Source organism: Lepidothrix coronata, unplaced genomic scaffold (assembly GCF_001604755.1).
Source record: "Lepidothrix coronata isolate B3197 unplaced genomic scaffold, Lepidothrix_coronata-1.0 Scaffold16, whole genome shotgun sequence".
NCBI lineage: Eukaryota > Metazoa > Chordata > Aves > Passeriformes > Pipridae > Lepidothrix > Lepidothrix coronata.
In genome coordinates, this window is record NW_016690196.1 from 2,062,340 (window position 1) to 2,078,972 (window position 16,633).

Genomic DNA, 16,633 nt, shown 5'->3' on the forward strand with positions numbered 1-16,633 from the left:
TGCAGCTGTGTCAGCTTGAGTCAGTGCTGGTGTAGTAGGTGCCTTCTGGATCACTTGGCGTGGAAGCAGCCCAAAGCAGGTTCTGCAAAAGCCATAGTGAGTGGAGTTGGAGCTCTCCTCATGTAAAGCCACACTCAGCAGCCCAACAGGGAGTTGGATCTCTCCTCATGTAAAGCCACACTCAGCAGCCCAACAGCTTCCATCCTGACCATGGCTTCCTATCTTCCCCACACATCTTCCTGCACTCACCAGTCCCTCAAACCCAGACTCTGTCACCTACCCTTGGCACAAAATACCAAACCCTATGCAATCACTGCCTCAGCAGATGCAGGCAGAGTCTGCTGAATTGGAGCTGAAACATATGCTGAAGTATACACATTAGCTTATAGTTCGTGTAGTAAGTCACACACTGACACAGTGTAATGAAATTTAGCAGGTATGTTTGCAGCAGACTTGAGAGAAAAAGGCTGTGTCATAACACACGTTCTACCATGTGTGTTGGCATAGTCAAACAGTTCAACTACCCCAGGGCTGGAGTAAAGAGCTTTGCCTGGCAAAAAGGTGTCCTGTGCACAGGAGTTTATCCTTGTGATGCATGTGAGAGAGCTGTGACAGAGTAATTCAGTTCCCACTGAAAGTTGTCAGATTCCTGTTACTTTCATTAGTTTCTTCAGGATTTGGTTTTTTTTCTTTCTTTCCCTTTGCATACTGCAAATATTCATGCTGTGCTAACCAAACATAAGCTGATCTTGCCGCTGAAGTGGAAATCTGCAAACAACTTTGCTCATGAAATTATTCCCAACTAAAAAGCTGAGGTGTGCTCCTGCCTCTTGCCCTTTATCCCAGGTGGAATAAATGTTCTTTCATGGCTGCTCTAATGCGTTTAGATTTGGCTGCACAGCAGTTGGGGGCACTCAGCACCCTCTAAGACAGATTTTTACTTTTCTGGTGCATTTTTGTTTGTTTTCATATGCCTGTAATATTTTTCTGCAAGCATAACAATGGTATCAATATATCTAGACTATTGTACATGAGAAATGTGTATAATGTAATGAGATCAGAAGTGATAGAATTTTAGAGGGAGCAGTGCACTTACATATACAAACTTCATTTCCAAAGAAAAGACTTTGTTATGTTATATCTCAATTTAGGTGTTCCAGGGATCACAGGCAATGATTATAAGTGATTCCATGTGCACAAAAGAAATTAAGCAAAACCATAATTAGAAAATTTGATAATTAGATCATTAACAAGCTCTTAATATAACTGTGTTAATGGAAACAGCTATAAATACAAAACTATATCTGGTTACTCTCTGGTATTTTGTCAAAGCTTCAAAGCTGAGGAGCTTTGACAAGCAAACATAACTCATGCTGAGGTAATGTAAAACTGTTAGAAAAAATGTCAATGGGTTATGCTAGGATTTTCCTTAGTTCACAGTATTAATAAAAACAAACCCTTGTGCTAATAAAAACCAATGAATAATGTCTTGCACACCTGAAGTGTTAAGTATGGTATCAATTAACCTGAAGCTGGGATTAGTGCACAGAGTGAGGTGGGGTGTGACAGCTGAGGGGCAGGAGAAGGGTCAAAGGATATCTGCTGGGTTTGGGAGTTGTGCACCTGATAAGCCTGGTGAGCCTAAGGCTGGAATCCAAAAGCCTGTGCAAACCAGAAAGGAGCGTGGGCATTGTATTACTGTCAGGAAAAAATAGGATGGCGGTGCTTTTCCCTCTCTGAGGTAAAAAGGGGGTTTCCAAGAGGCTGAGTCACTGAAATGTAGTCTTGGACACCATTGGAGTTTGCAGAATCCTGATGCAGAAGCAAGCACAGCAGCCCTTCTGTGGGTGAGTGAGAAGGAGGTGATAAATGGTAACAGGCCAAATGTTACTGAGAGAGAAAGATTTAACAGATCGAAGTGAGACTGTGAGAACCTGTATGGCTACACAGCAGGGGATGTTAGCTGCCTGTGGAGCAAGTGACTGTCAGCACCTGGTATGTGGCTACTATTTAAAGCAGCAGCTTGCTACAGGCCTGGTATGTGTCAAGGAGGATATTTCAGACAGGTGCTGTCAAACCTCAGAGTTGCTTACAGGATACACTTATGCAACTTTTGTCCATCCAAAACAGCATAAAGTCTTTTAGGAAAGCAGGGTGGCATACAACCTATTAATAGGAATGTTGTGACCTTCCTTCTAGGTCAGCAATTGAGTATCTTTGCTGACTCCATTAGGAGACCTTCAAATTACTTGTATGAGAAATTAGGGGGAAAAGAAATTCTTTCATAGGTCTTTGCCTTGATTTCTCCTCTTTCCCTCTTTCATCCCCTTCCATCATCAGCTTCAAGTAGATATTTCGTCTTCTTCTGCAGCCTAAAGGGTTGTGCAGTCATCTAGGACTGTTCTCAACAGTCTTGACTAACCCTCCAGCTTTCTCAATGCTCATTTGCTTGATCCTGGGTGCATTCCCTAAAGAAGGCATGTAACAGCTCTGTGGGCATTGAGGTGTATATTTACTTCAGTCGAGAAAAAAGCTTACAGAAATCCCCAGTCAATACTAGTGTGAGATGTGACTGCCGCTGAGCGGTAAGAGCAGGTTTGTATGCAGCTTGGAATGCTCTGCATGTACAAGGATTTGAGAATTAGTGCAGAGAGGAGACTCATTTCTGTTTCCAAATTACATGTTTGCAACAAGTTATTTATCTAATGAAAAATGGAAACATAAAGAAGAGACAAATACATTTCAGTTTTTCATGTGCCTCTGACTGTGGATGTGCATGGGAGGGACTTCATTATTGCTGTGAAGTGACTATTGTCTTTGTGATCTACTTTTCCAGTGGTTAGGAACAATATGAATTCTCTTGTTTCCTAGATGGCACACAGAAAAGCTCCATCTGATTTGAAGAATTTTATTTACTAAGATTGAGATTACTTGGGTTGCCTGGTGTTTTCACATTCAAGGACATGAAAGAAGGTCAATTTAAAGTGTGAATTTCAAATGGCCCTCACAAACTTCAGCATTTCAGGTTTTAACTGACCATAATTAGTTCTGTACTAAGGTTTGCAATGTTCTAATTCTGGTCAATCTTTGACCTTCCCAACTCCTCTCCAGTCAAGCTGAGAACCATGGAAATCTGATATGTCAGAAAAGAAACTGGAGAGGAAAGCCTGAAAGACTGTTGCTTGAGGAGAGGATATCTAAGATGAATGAAAGGTAGCTTTGCTGCACCACATTGGAACATGAGTGTGAAGTGGAGAAAATGATAGAATTGTGTCCAAAAGTCAAGTGATTCAAAACAAACAGAAGAACACAATAACCTAAAATTAAAACGAAGATTGGACATGCAAAGGCAAAGCTCTTTGTCCTTTGCAAAAGCCACCAATAACCTGTATCATTCTATTGACTTTTTTTATTTTTTTCCCCTCCAAAACAGTGATCTTGAATGGAATTTAAAGATACTAATGCTTCTTAGAGTGGAGAGAAAAGCGTAAGAGTGAGCCTTCAAAAATGGTTTAACAAAGTAGGATACAGAAGTAAGCTGCAGAGATCAAAAGTTTCTGATTCTACGATGCATGTCAATTGTAGACATGTTGAAGCTGAATTTGACAAAAAAATGTAACATATTCAGTAGTTAGAGAGAATGTTAAGTTATGAAATAAAGTCCACAATAATCTTTCTAATGATTGTTTGCCTAAAATAAAAGATTCTCATGTTTGAAAAGCAGTTACAAGAGGTTTCAGTTTGCTACAAATCTCTTTTTAAATCAGGGGAACAGTAAGTATATAGGTGTCACAAATACTATCCTGACCTTTGCATCTGTGATGTTTAGTTACTGTACTTCAAGTATGACAGTTTTTGAGAAATCACTGGTTGCTGTGTCAATAGTAGCTCTGTGCTGGCATTTGTCGAAGAACTGTAATGCTCTTCTCTCAGGAAAAGCAAGCTAAACTTTGAAAATGTGGAGGTGTGTCAGAACAAGAATTGCTACTGTAGCCCGGTTGCTCAAAGAGGAGGTTCAAGTGATCTGTCAGTTTAGTGTTTATCAAAGCTTGGAATAATGGGAAGGTTTGAAAGGATCAAAGAAAAAATAATATTATTCCAGTATTTTAATGTGTCTGGCCCACGTAATCATAGGTCTGTCATGCTTATCCCAGATGGGTTTGAAAAGGTGGGGAACAGGGTATCAACTGTACAGAACAATGTCTTTGTGAATGGTAATCAGCAGGATTTTATGAAAAAAGGGTATCATATTTGCCACTATGGTGAGGAGTGAGAGTAACATTTGGTTGATAAAGCAAACAGTTTGCAAGCTCACGAAAGCATCTAATCCTAACTTAGTAGCTAAGTCAAATTTATATCTGGACCCCAGCTGAGTGAAGAGGCAGCAATAGCCACCAACTTCCGTGAGGTGACTGGAAACTTGACCAAAAATGCATCTGTAGTACATCTGGGTTCCATGCATGACACAAAACTGCTTATAGCAGGGAATGATGCAGGGAAGTACCAGGGGGTCAAGGGGAACAGTCAGTTGAACACAAGCTCATAGTGTGCTCTGGTGGCTGAGAAAGCAAATGCAATCCTTCCATATCCAGGCAGGAAAGTAGAAATCAAGGAAGAGAGAATAGAGCTGCTGCGTTTTCCAGCATAAGGGGTGAGGTTTCTGCAATTCTAAGTTGTATCCATTCTTTGTTCTCAAAGGGATGCTGACAAATGCTGCCCTTTCAGCAACAGCTGAGTTTGTCTGCCACATAGCTGTAGAAGAAGCTTCCCTCCGGGAGACCCTGTGCGTGCTGTGGCCAGAGATTTAGTCTGGGCTGCAGGGCTCTAGACAACTGCATAGCAGAGCTCATTGGGCAAGACTTGGATTTGCACTACTGAGTGTGTATTTAGATTTTCCTGCTGCTATTTCATCTCTTCTTCCCAACCCAATTAAAAATCTGGCTGCTGTCTAGCTATCGAATGCTAACACAAACACCTGTGTGCCAGATGTATATAGCTGTAAGTCCGTCAGTGCTGATCCATCATCAGAGCCATGAGCCATAAGCCAATTCATGGAGCAATTGGAAAACACTGCTTATTTTTTCCCCCCGTTTTTCTATTCTTCCTCCCTATTTTTAATCCTCCTATTTTCTCAGGGTTTTCTCTCTTCTGCTTCCTGCTGCTGCAAGTTTGTAAGGTGAGCCCTGCTCAGACTTTCTGTCTCTTACAGATAAGAAAACAGCCTAAACCACAGAAATACATTTTTTTGGCCACAGAGTGGCTGGTTTATACTGACAAGTGTTAAATTATAAAAGTCCAAATGTCAGTTGTACATGCCAGCTCAAGAAGAACACCTTGAAATACTAATGTTGTGAGTGCTACCCTGGGCAGGATTAAGACTTGATTTTTGAATTCCCCCTCTTTCTGAAAAGAACTGGTCCCCTGGATGTGTTTTGGAGATACCAACTGTAGGACAGGGTGCATTTTTGAAAGTGAAGACTCAAGTCAGTGGTAGAAAGTTCAAGTTTGAGGGACAAGAATGATAATAGTTAAAGAGGTGGGATATAAGACTGCAGAGATTTTACTGATAAAACAGTCTTTTTACATGGGCTTGGTGGAAATAAGCTTATATAAAAAGCCTCTCTTATTCTACTATGCTTTCCTTGTGATCTCTGTTTCTCCTTTCACCGAAGTTCCCTACTTACAGCTCTCCAGTTTAGGATTGCCTCCTCTCTACTGTCCCCAGTGTGCAGTGACAGTGATTATGGGGGCATGTTCTTGCTGGGGAAAGAGAGAGTTTTAGAAGGACAAGAGGGAAATATGTTCTTTTCTAGCAGAGGAGATAAGATAGTTTTATTTGCTCAGCTGGGAGTGATAATGGATGGCTTATGTGAAGAAGACAATTTGGGTGTGAGGGATGACTTCTGTGGCAAGGAGGGTAAAGCAGTGTGGTTTTGCCCAGAGAAGGTGCCAGTTGCTATATACAGAGCAATAGAGCAAGGGAGGCCAGTTTGCTGCCCCCTTGGTCTTGCTTATGTGCAACTTCGGCTTTTACTTACCAAAACACTGCTTGTGCTAGCAGAGATCCTGCCAACTTGGATAATTCAGAGGATTCAGTGTTTCAATCTCCGAGGATTACTTACGAAAGCTAACTGATTTTTATCCAAGGGTTCCCGGCTCAGTTTGATGGTTCAGTACTACTAATTTACAGTCACTGTGTGTATCCTGTCATACTTTCTTTAAGGTAAAACTCCCATTGACTTCTGTATATTTGAAGATACTTTTGCTTTAATGGAAGTGGTGCCATCGTAACAGTGAGGAGCTGTTTTTCAACTGTTGGGGCTCTGGAATAATGAAAACAGCAAACCTCTAAAATGTAGCCTAGAAAATTATAGGATACATTTAAGTTAGGATGCAGAGTTTTGGAAAATAGACCAAGTGCCTCTGGAAAACAAATTACAAGTGTAATCTCTTTATTGAGCTTGAAAGTACACCCTCAAGAGAGAAAGGAGAATGGAGGAAATTTTTTTGTTTAAATTTCCCCCCACCTCCATTTTTCCTAAATAGTAATCAACTATGGACTAGCAGGATTGTGTTTAGAGTAGACATGTTTGCACATTCATAGAATAACATGGTTTTTTTTATCAGGTTAAGGCTTCCCTCCTACTAAAGTTTCTTAAGTTGTTCTACTCCTTGCCTGTGGAGAGGGAGAATCTGGAAAACATACTTCTTCCTGGGAAGAACTCTGATTGATGCTTTCCCCTTTTCTCCTCACCTTGTGTGATGGATTATATACCAGCAATCATTACTGCCTGGACCATTTCAGAAACAAGAGAACTCCATGAGTCTTTTGTGAGCATCTTCAAGTGGAAGCTGACCTCTGTGATTTAGTTAGTATTGACTCTTTGTTTTTCTGTAAAGAGCGGTGAGTAATATTGGTGTTGAAGAACACAATTTGTTCAAAAACATCTTGAGATCCATTGTATATTTGAGTTTTCTCTGAGGTAATGGTGCAGGGTTACAATGTCTAACTTGCATAAGCTGTTGTTGGCCAAATCAAATACAGTTGTGTATGAAATTTTAGAGAGTATGTCCTTTATTAGTTTCTGCCTGCTGTATGCTTGCAAAAGAGTAGAATGTGTACGAGGTGTTTGTATACGAATCTTTAATGGCCAGTCTTCGCGAAGATTTGGGAAAGGTCATTAACCCTTCGAGCCTGCGCAGTGGATTTTTTCAGGTGGGACACAGCGTGCGCTGAACTGAGCCCACCCTTTAATCCTGAGGTTCATCTGCCGGGGCCGAGCAAGCTTGGACAGTGGCAGTGAGGGTCTCAGGACGTAGGTTTGTTTAGAGTGACCTTCTCTTAGATAGATGGCCTCACAGGGCTGACGAGCTCCATCTGCCCGGGGGGCTGGGAATCGAACCTGGGTCGCAGCGGTGAGAGAGCAGCACCCTAACCACTAGACCACCAGGGGCCCCATACGAATCTATGATCAACTAGTATCCATATGACATGTAAAAGTGCAAATTGTTCATCTTATTTCTTGCCTGTCTCTCTGTCCAGCAGTTGAGCTCATCCTGCTTTCGTCGTGTCTCCTTGTGAGCTTTCTGTGAAACAGGTGGTGCTTCATGCTGGAAGTGGTTGTTTGCTTTCTCTCCTGAGGAAGATGTGCTCTAAGCTTTGCCATCTGCTTTCTTATCAGTGGAGTTAAAACATCATGAGAACTATATAGCAAGGCACAGTTTTATGAAGGGAGATGAAAGAGAGGAGGATGCTTCTGCAGTCCCTTTCATGATCATACAGTAATGCTGTTCCTCCTCCCCCATGAAATTAGGACTACGTTTACTCTGATAGAGCTGTCTGTGTAAGAAACATTTCAGTGTTTCTTAACTAGTGACTGTTTGCTGGGTACAGGAATTCCTTAGCCTACCTTACGTCTCTAAAATGCAATATTTTGTTCCCTCTTCTGTATTTCTCATGTGGGTTTTTAGTTCAGTAACAAAGATAAGGAATTAGTTACTATCTGGTTACAGTGGAGAAGATGAGGAACTAAACATATCTGGAATTGGTGTTTACTTGACCTTGAAAACTCAAACGTAAGGTGAAAAGCCTTCTTGCAGTATAGATCAGCATGCACTCTGTTTAGTTCGCTGCTTGCCTTGTGCATTTATGCCATGGTCTGTGCTATGTCTGATCTCCTGAAGCTTTCAGACCTCTTACACGCCTTCATTTGTTTATTGTAGGAACAGGAGTTTACAGTAATGATGTTTATACTAAAGATGGGTAAACCATTACAGCAAGAAGAGAAACCATCATGAACCTTTGCCCTGAACTCAACCCAAACTCTTTTGTGATTTTTAAAGTTCTGTTTCAGTTTTCAGTGTCACTGTACTTTGTTCCATCAGGACTAGAAATGAGTGCCAAAACATAAATGGTATTTCCAGTGTCAACCTCAGATTTCACAAGCAAATCTGCTCTTTTTGCCGGGGAGTGCGGAGTTTCTTAGACCTCACAAATTTTCGTAGTGAATATAACCTTTTTCAACTTCTGCTGCTCAGTGCAGCTAGCTCAAATTGCTTATCCAGTGAGGCTTGCCCGTCACTATTTTGTATGGGACAAGATACTGTTTATTGAACTATTAAGCATTCCTAGGGGAATGTGTGCAGATGATTGCTTGCAGCTGAAATACTAAACCAGAAAGTGCGGTGTAGCTGCATTTCCTTGCTATTCCAACAAGGATGTAGGGACTGTCTGACTTTGGCCTCCTCCCTGCTAAATGTGTTGTAGATGTGTCGTCAGCCACTTCTGTGAAATTATAGTGGATCTGCCCAGTGGAGAATATGAAAGTAAACTCTCTAGGCTCTATCAGTTTTGTTTTGAGAACAAAATGTGACTAATGTGCTTCTGGAACCTGTGTTCCTCCAAATTTATTTGCTGTCCTGTAGGCTTTTCTGTTTCATATCCCAGACTTGGAACCAGGTAGAACTGTCTGTCTACTAGAGTCTGATATATTAGTAGGGCCAATCTTCGGAGCAACCAATTCAGGTTTTGCCTGTTTCTCCTTTCTGCTCCTGAGGAGGAACAGTCTTTCATCTTCCCTTCCTCCCCCTCTCTCTCTGTTTATTGTTGTATCCGAGAATGATCTGATGTTTGTTTTAACACTGAGATGAAGCTGAATTCACTGCTGTCCAGTACTCTTTAAAGTTGGTGCGCTACTTGAATATTTATATCATGCTGACATTTGCTTATGTTAAAGAAGGCATTATTTCCTTGGAATATTTATCATAGTATCCCGGAATTTCCATGTTGAACTGCTGCTGGATCTCAATGTTGTATATAATTACCTGTGTCCAAGCCCAGTTGCCTTAGGAAGTTAACTTTCAAAGAACAACAGCTACCTTTGTGACACTTGCTAGCTGAAGGAAGAACTGGCAAGGATTTTTCCTGGACTGATGTGGAGCAGCCTGGAAAGAAGACACACACATCCAATTCAGCTATATAGGTAGCTTTGTCTAGCTCATTATGGGAAAAGTAGAGAGTCATTTCCCTGCACACCTGGCATCACAGAGTGCCTATATCCAATGTGATCTGTTGACCTAGTTATGGTCTGGGATGGAAAATATGATTTGACATCTTTTGCATCCTGTTTTTTCCCCCTGATTTCCACCAGTCCCTTTCCCAAAGGTTAAGGGGGAAGGGTTGTTACAGAATCCAGTTCCTGCCTTCCTGACACACTTTGAAGCTCTGACCCCCTTTGTGCATAGAATAGAAATGACCAGCTTGAGGCTTGATCAGATCTCAGCCTCCTGTTGTTTCCCATCAGCTTATATGACTCTCCCGGGCTTCTGGGGCTGGAACTACTCTTTTGCTGCTGTGCATAAAGAGGCACCGTGATTTATGAATCAATTAATCACTGCATGCTGAGGAGCTGTTCACGGTAGTTAAACAGTGAAAATAAAATGCTCAAGTATATTATAAAGATGGATCATAATGAATATGACCCTCTACCAGTGAATTTTCTCCCTCCCTATATTATACCCCTACCCACTTTTCCAGCACAGCCACACTATCAAGACATGAAATTTGTCTATCTCGATGGCACAGGGTTCATCAAATTACTTAATTACTTGATAAGGGCACTGCCTATTTGTGGGATTTTTTTTCCCCTCACACACACATGTATTCTTTCAGTCTGATTTCAGTTTGCTGCTGAAGCTATTAGAGCCACAAAGATGGAGAGAATAAAAAAGATTCTGATACTACTGATTAAATCTTTTTGAGTAGTCATAAGAAAATCCACCAATAAGTCTCCAAAAATTAAGGAGGGGCAGGTGAAGTCTGCCCTGCTTAGTCTGTAAAACCACAGAAATGTGGTGTGAAAATTCCAAGAAATATTTCCGTCAAATCACTGTCACCTTTTTGCTCTGTGTACCACACACATCATTGCTGTGAGTTTCTGAAACTGTGTGATACTGTAAGAAGTAGCCAAGTTTGGTGCTAAGCCTCCGTTAAGACTGCTGTTTGGCTTCAGAACTTACTGAAGCACTTTGCAATTTGGACCAGCATTCATATCAGGGTGGCATATTGCTCTGTGGGGAGCACCACTGGTGTTCAAATACCTACCTGTGAGATAAGGCTATGAGGCAAAAGGCTTTAAACTTGATTATGTGGTTTTGCACCAAAACTATGCCTTCCGAGGAAAAAATTACTCTTAACAGATTATTAACTCTATACATGTTGTATTTTATAAATAAAATTATTACTTTATTTTACATTATCAGCAGATACCCAAAATAGTGGTAGAACATTTCAGTAACAGAAAGGTGATTTGTTTTCATTTGGATTTTTTTAGGGTTTTTCTGGGGTGGATGGGATTTGTCTGAAAAGTACATTCTTGGTAAATGACTTTATCAACTATTCATCTGTTTTGGATTCTGAAAAGGATTTTGGGAAAGTGATAATACTTCTGTTTTTTCATTTTGTTTCTTTACAGCAGTCTTTGAAGTGTTGCATTTTTGTTGCAGAGTATTTCCTGGGTTTTCTGAGTACCAAAAGCTGGCATCGATGAGCAGATGGATTTATGAACCTTGCTACAAGTCCACTGGCTATAGTGGAGTTGCTCTTAATCTCACCTGTGTAACTAAGAGTAGATTTCATTCAAGCCAGAAACTAGGTGCAGTGGTGTGAAGCAAGTTAATTCCATTTCTCTGCTATGCATTGAAACTTGCAGTGGAATTACAATATTTGCTACTTATCAGTAAAAGTAAAAGAATTTTTTTCTTTCCAACACAATCCAGTTGCTCAGATTTGTTCAGCTCTGCTGCTGGCATATGTTGACTGTATCTAATGACCTTTGTTTGCATTCTAAGCTTATCTCATAAACTGGCTTTTGAAATACAGTAATAGTGTTTCACTGTGATGACCATGGTTAAACATTTCTCTTCTGTCCTCTCCTTACCCTTCTCTGTTTGATTTTTAGGACCTGGGTTTCTCTTCAGTGATTCATGAGAAGCTTCAAGTTCCCAATACCATTCGTAAGGCATGGAACGAGAAGGACAACAGATGTGATGTTTGTGCCACACACCTGAACCAACTGAAGCAAGAGGCCATTCAGATGGTGCTGACCTTAGAGCAAGCTGCCAACTCAGAACATTACGATGCCTCGCCAGGCTCTCCCCCACCTCTCTCCAATATCCCCACGTTAGTGAGTCCCCGGCACATGGGCAGCCTGCAGCCCAGGGACTGGGCGTACATGCCTTCTCCTTATGCTACATCTAACTATACAGGCTTTGTTGCCAACAAACACAGTGGAAAACCCAACAGTTTAGGAATCGGCAACGGGGTGGAGAAAAAAAATGGCTCTCCTGGACACCAAGCTAAGGTCAGCTTTCAAATGGCCACCAGCCCCAGCAACGGTAATGTTCTCAACTCTGTGGCCATCCAGGCCCATCAGTACCTTGACGGCACTTGGTCTTTGTCAAGAACGAATGGAGTCACTCTATATCCCTACCAAGTAAGTATTTTCAAATAACAGAACATGTTTGTTTTCCTCCCATTAAAGCTTGCATGGGCATACTAACATGGCTTGCTCCTGTAGGGTAGGAGCGGAGCCATTTGAATAGGGAGCACCAGAACAAGGAGTGAGATAAACTTCTGTTTCCCTGATAGGGGATTGAGTTGGAGGAGACACAGATCAAAAGCAGAGGTAATTAGAACACCTTTTATAAATTCAACTGTTATTAAGAGCAGAACCGAGCTGTTGTTTTTAGTAGCAGATAACTAATCATACATTATATGCAGTTATTTGCTCATACAGTTACTTTCTCTCAGGATACTTGGTTGGAGCAACAGCTGGGAGCCAATCACACTTGTTTACTCGCAAGTGGAAGGTGGCACTAATGCACCAGTGACTTCTGAGTTGGAATTCAGGAAGGATCCAGGTCTTTTATTTCATCATATGTGTATCTTGATCCTTTGACTACATATAGCAGGCACTAACTTCAACATGTTCTAAGTTGCCTGCATTCTTGATGCTAGTGTGCTGGTGGCCTTCTGCAGGTTCAGCTGATTCTTGGTGTTTTGATTTTTATCAATTCTCATGGATTCAGGATGTCCAGTAACCTTCAGATCTCAGAAATTCTGGGAGATTTTCAAGTACTTCTCAGCACGGTCTTTTCCTTCTCTTTGACCTGCTGTTTTCTGGTACGCCACACCCATAAATACCTGTAGAATCCATCCATGGCACAGAAGAAGCTTTTTCTGATGCGCTGAACTGTAGCTGGTGGGATTTTCAGAGTGCTCAAGCACTTGCAGACTGGGACATAAGCCTGTTCTTCCCGTGTTCTCACAGCCATCCCTGTTGGCTTCCTTAGGCCTGTAAATAACTTTGAAAGTTGGTCTTTCTATTAAGTTATGAAAATAGTGCAAGATAGATCCCTAAATTAATATTTAACTTTTTTTAGTATAAGTAATTGATAATACAGCCAGAAAAATGTGAAGTTATTCATAAGCATTAAGATATTGTCATGCACCAAAGCAAACTAGGTAAAACCAGAAGTTATTTTATCTACAGTTATTTTATCTGGAAAATATCTGACTTTATGGTTTTGTGATTTATGCTCTAGTGAACCTAAATCACATTTGAGTAGGTCAGTATGTGGTCATATTTTTGATCTCAGAAAAAAAAAATCTGATCTAAGTTTGAACTAAGAAAAAAAAAGCCTAAACAAAGAATGTACATTAACAAATCTGAATAACTATTGTTTGTATTAGGAAAATTAATTCAGTTTTATTGCATTCACAATCTCTTAGGTTTATCTGTGAAAATGTGGGGTTTGTTTACTTTTTTATAATTTTTGCATTTCTAGATGATTCATTTTGACTTAAAAATATTCACTAAGGAGAATCTAATATTCAAAATTGTCCAAATTGATTCTATGTATTAACTGGCTCCAGTTAAATTAAGGACTCTTCCCTACCCTTCCCTTTCAATAAACATGAAATAAAAAATATTGCCTGCCCTTCAGACCCCCCCTGCCAAAAAACTCCAAAAAAACCCCACACAAAAACCAAACTAACCCCTCAGAAAACAGCAAAACAAACAAACAAACAAAATCTGACAAACCCAAACAAACCTAGCAGTGTTGGTCTTTGATAGAAGGTTTTTATTGTTTCATTGTTTTCTTCAAGATTCTAGTTTCAAATGTTGAAATTCTCACTATACTCAAATTGTCACATTTAATTCTCCAGTTCAGAAATAATAATGATGGCTTTCATCTTTAAACACAATAAAAAGAATTTAGTGTTTGTTTACATAGTGTCTGTATTCTGTATCAGACTGGGAATCAGTCAAGCAAGAAGAAATGCTTTTAAATGTAATTTACTTGTAGTTTCAAATATTGGGAAGATGCAAGCTTTGCTTTTTTTCTGCTTTTGTGTGCAGAAACCAATCTTACTTGCTACACATTTTAGATTTCTGTCCCACATAATTATATTTTTGTTATGCACTTACAGTTACAAAACTCTGCTGGGGAAGAGCACTAGGAAGTTGAATCTGTTATCTCCTCTTAATTAGAACCCTTCTTGATTTGAAGGTGAATTAAAAAAGTGTTGCTAGCTACTTACTTTTGAATGTCTATATATTAATTAAGTTTTCTTGCTTTCCCTTAAGAATAGTGATTAGAAAAACCTCACAGTGCATTAGCTAAGAGGAACAGAAGATAATTTCTTGGGATAAAAAGCCTTGCGCTTCACACAAAGAAGTGCAGTATGCTTCTACATCATAATCTTGTTAAATAGTTGTTCAGGGAGAAGGCAGTCTCATGGCACTAGACTTAATGGCACCTGTGGTAGACACTTCCCATTGTAAATTAGCTTTTGTTAGACAGTTTAGATAACTTGGAAGAAATGGTTGAGTACCTTGAAAACTGACTGTGATTTCTTCCTTAAAGTATCATCAAGAAGAGAAAATACTAGTTTGAAAGTGATGTTCTTTTGCTCAGAATTGACTCACTGCAATTTTAGGCACCAAAAGTATTTCTAAAATTGTGAGTTGTATGATGTTATTCCTTTCCTAGCATCTTCCTTCCAGACTGCCTAAAATTAGAACCTTGTTATGGGGAATTAATTACAATTTTTGTTTCAGTTCCAGTAGAAAAACAATTTAAAAAAAATAAAGGGATTATTGTGATATTCTAAGTTGCTACAGTAGTGTAAGACAAGTCTTAAATGACATGCCGCTATTCAATTAATTTTGCAGAAAGAGCACTTGTTACCAGGGTAAGTAAAACAAATGTGAATTTATATATTATCAGATTCAGTAATGTATTATATGTTGAAAATCAGAAAAGTAGAAGTAGCGCTGTCTTTAACTGGAGATGCATGTCGGATGTAAAAGAAAATTTCTAATAATTTCATGGATGCATAATTTGAACTAGTCAATGGATTCTCCTAAGAACTTTGGAGAAGTTGCTACTAACAATTTTGTAGGCAAAACTGATCCTTCCTGGAGATTAGGAGATGATGTAGATGACCTCATCAATTCCCACTGTCCCTGTTTTATGTGATTCCATATTTAGTCACCCCTTGAAACACAAACAAAAATCTGTTTCTAAAGATCCATGATTTCTCCTAGGCTTGACAAAAAGGGGGCTGAATCAAATTTTGCTGATAAGTGGTGCTTTGAAAAAAACAGGGAATCAGCTGCAGGGAAATGGAATTATTGATCCTTGAACAAAGAGGCCTGTTAAAGCCCTTCTATGAATACTGGAATTCTGAAGTGTTTACCTGGTCAGGGTAAAACTGACACCTTGCTGTTTAATACATGGAAAAAAAATACTAGCCAAAATTCATTAGAATTCGATTGAGAGTCTGAAAACTGTGCTCTTTCAATACTTGTTGGCAGGTAGCATTTGTATACCCTGTAGATCCGACTGTGTTTTAACACTTGTAAAGGCCTCTGTTGATCTCCCTATCATTCAGAGGGATTTCAGTCCTTCCCTACTCTGAGAAAACTAATTTAGATTGGTGAGGTTTTACCTGAGCAGCTGCTGATGTGAATTACAGGATACCATAGTGTTAAGTACACTTCTGTTCCTTACCAATTATTACATAACACTTCTAAAGAAAAAGAAACCTTTGGGCATGGGGTTCTAATATAGGAGCCAAAAGTCCAAATTCCTTAATGAAATGATTGCTTCTTGTAATTTTTATAGAGAATGCGATATTAAATTGAATGCATAACATTTTCATTACTTTATAATCCCAAGCCGATAAAGTAGCTAAAACAAAAATGCCACATTGGAGAATAAGATTTGAGTCCTCAGGAGTTCAGACTGATTTAGGGTTTGCTTTCAAAGGGAAAGGACTTGAAAATAGTGTCTAGATTAAGCTGGTTACACTTTTTCTGGAGTCAAAGCAATCCAGTATTTTACTAAAATATTAAATTAACTGCATGGTTGTTGTGTGTTGCTGTGAGCTGTAGAACGTAAAATGGTGGGCACATTTCCTTGGTATTCTAGTTGCCCTCCTGGATCTGCATAAGAATCTTTTCATGACTTTATGTAGATAATTTCAAAAGGCAAACCAAAGGAAATTTAGCACAGTGTGTGTGGTAGATTTGAGTGACAGGAAGGTAAGAGTAAGCCTGAGAACTGGAGGTCAACTGTTTCAGGAACAATTTAGGCCATAAAAGGGAACGATGGGTAACAGAAAATGTCACCCACAGCTGATGTGGGTGAGCACTTCCTACTCCTGACCTTGAGGATGTGAAGTTTGATTTTGGTAAGGAAAAAGGTAGTGTATGTAAGGATTTGAGTAGGGGCATTGTGAACATAACGATATTCATGGAAAAAGTGTTCCTTTCTCCCTTGCAGTTAAAAAGACTCTATTGACTAAAAGTTTGGAAAATGAGATCTTAAACTACTGAGAGCCTCTTGGCCTGGGGCATAATGATCTCAAGCCTATTCAGAATTATCAAAGGCTTTGTTTGTGTACAATTGATGAAAGCCTACAGAAAGTATGTGTTTTCTGTTTTCTCTTCATGTATAACGTGTGTTTAGAAGAACACTGTTCTGTGAGAAAGTACCAGCTTGTTCTGGAGCTTTGCTGTGATGAATGATTTGTTTGGAGTTTACTTAGGTCATGACTGTCTCA

At 39.8% G+C, this 16,633-nt stretch overlaps 1 protein-coding gene across 1 annotated transcript in view; it reads left to right on the forward strand.

The window, feature by feature from the left end:
• Window positions 1-16,633, forward strand: part of KIF26B (kinesin family member 26B) — a 295,015-nt gene that overhangs the window by 76,801 nt on the left and 201,581 nt on the right. The window contains exon 3 of the mRNA XM_017806836.1: window positions 11,460-11,993. Coding sequence (XP_017662325.1) covers window positions 11,460-11,993 — 534 coding nt within the window. The remainder of the gene's footprint in view (window positions 1-11,459; window positions 11,994-16,633) is intronic.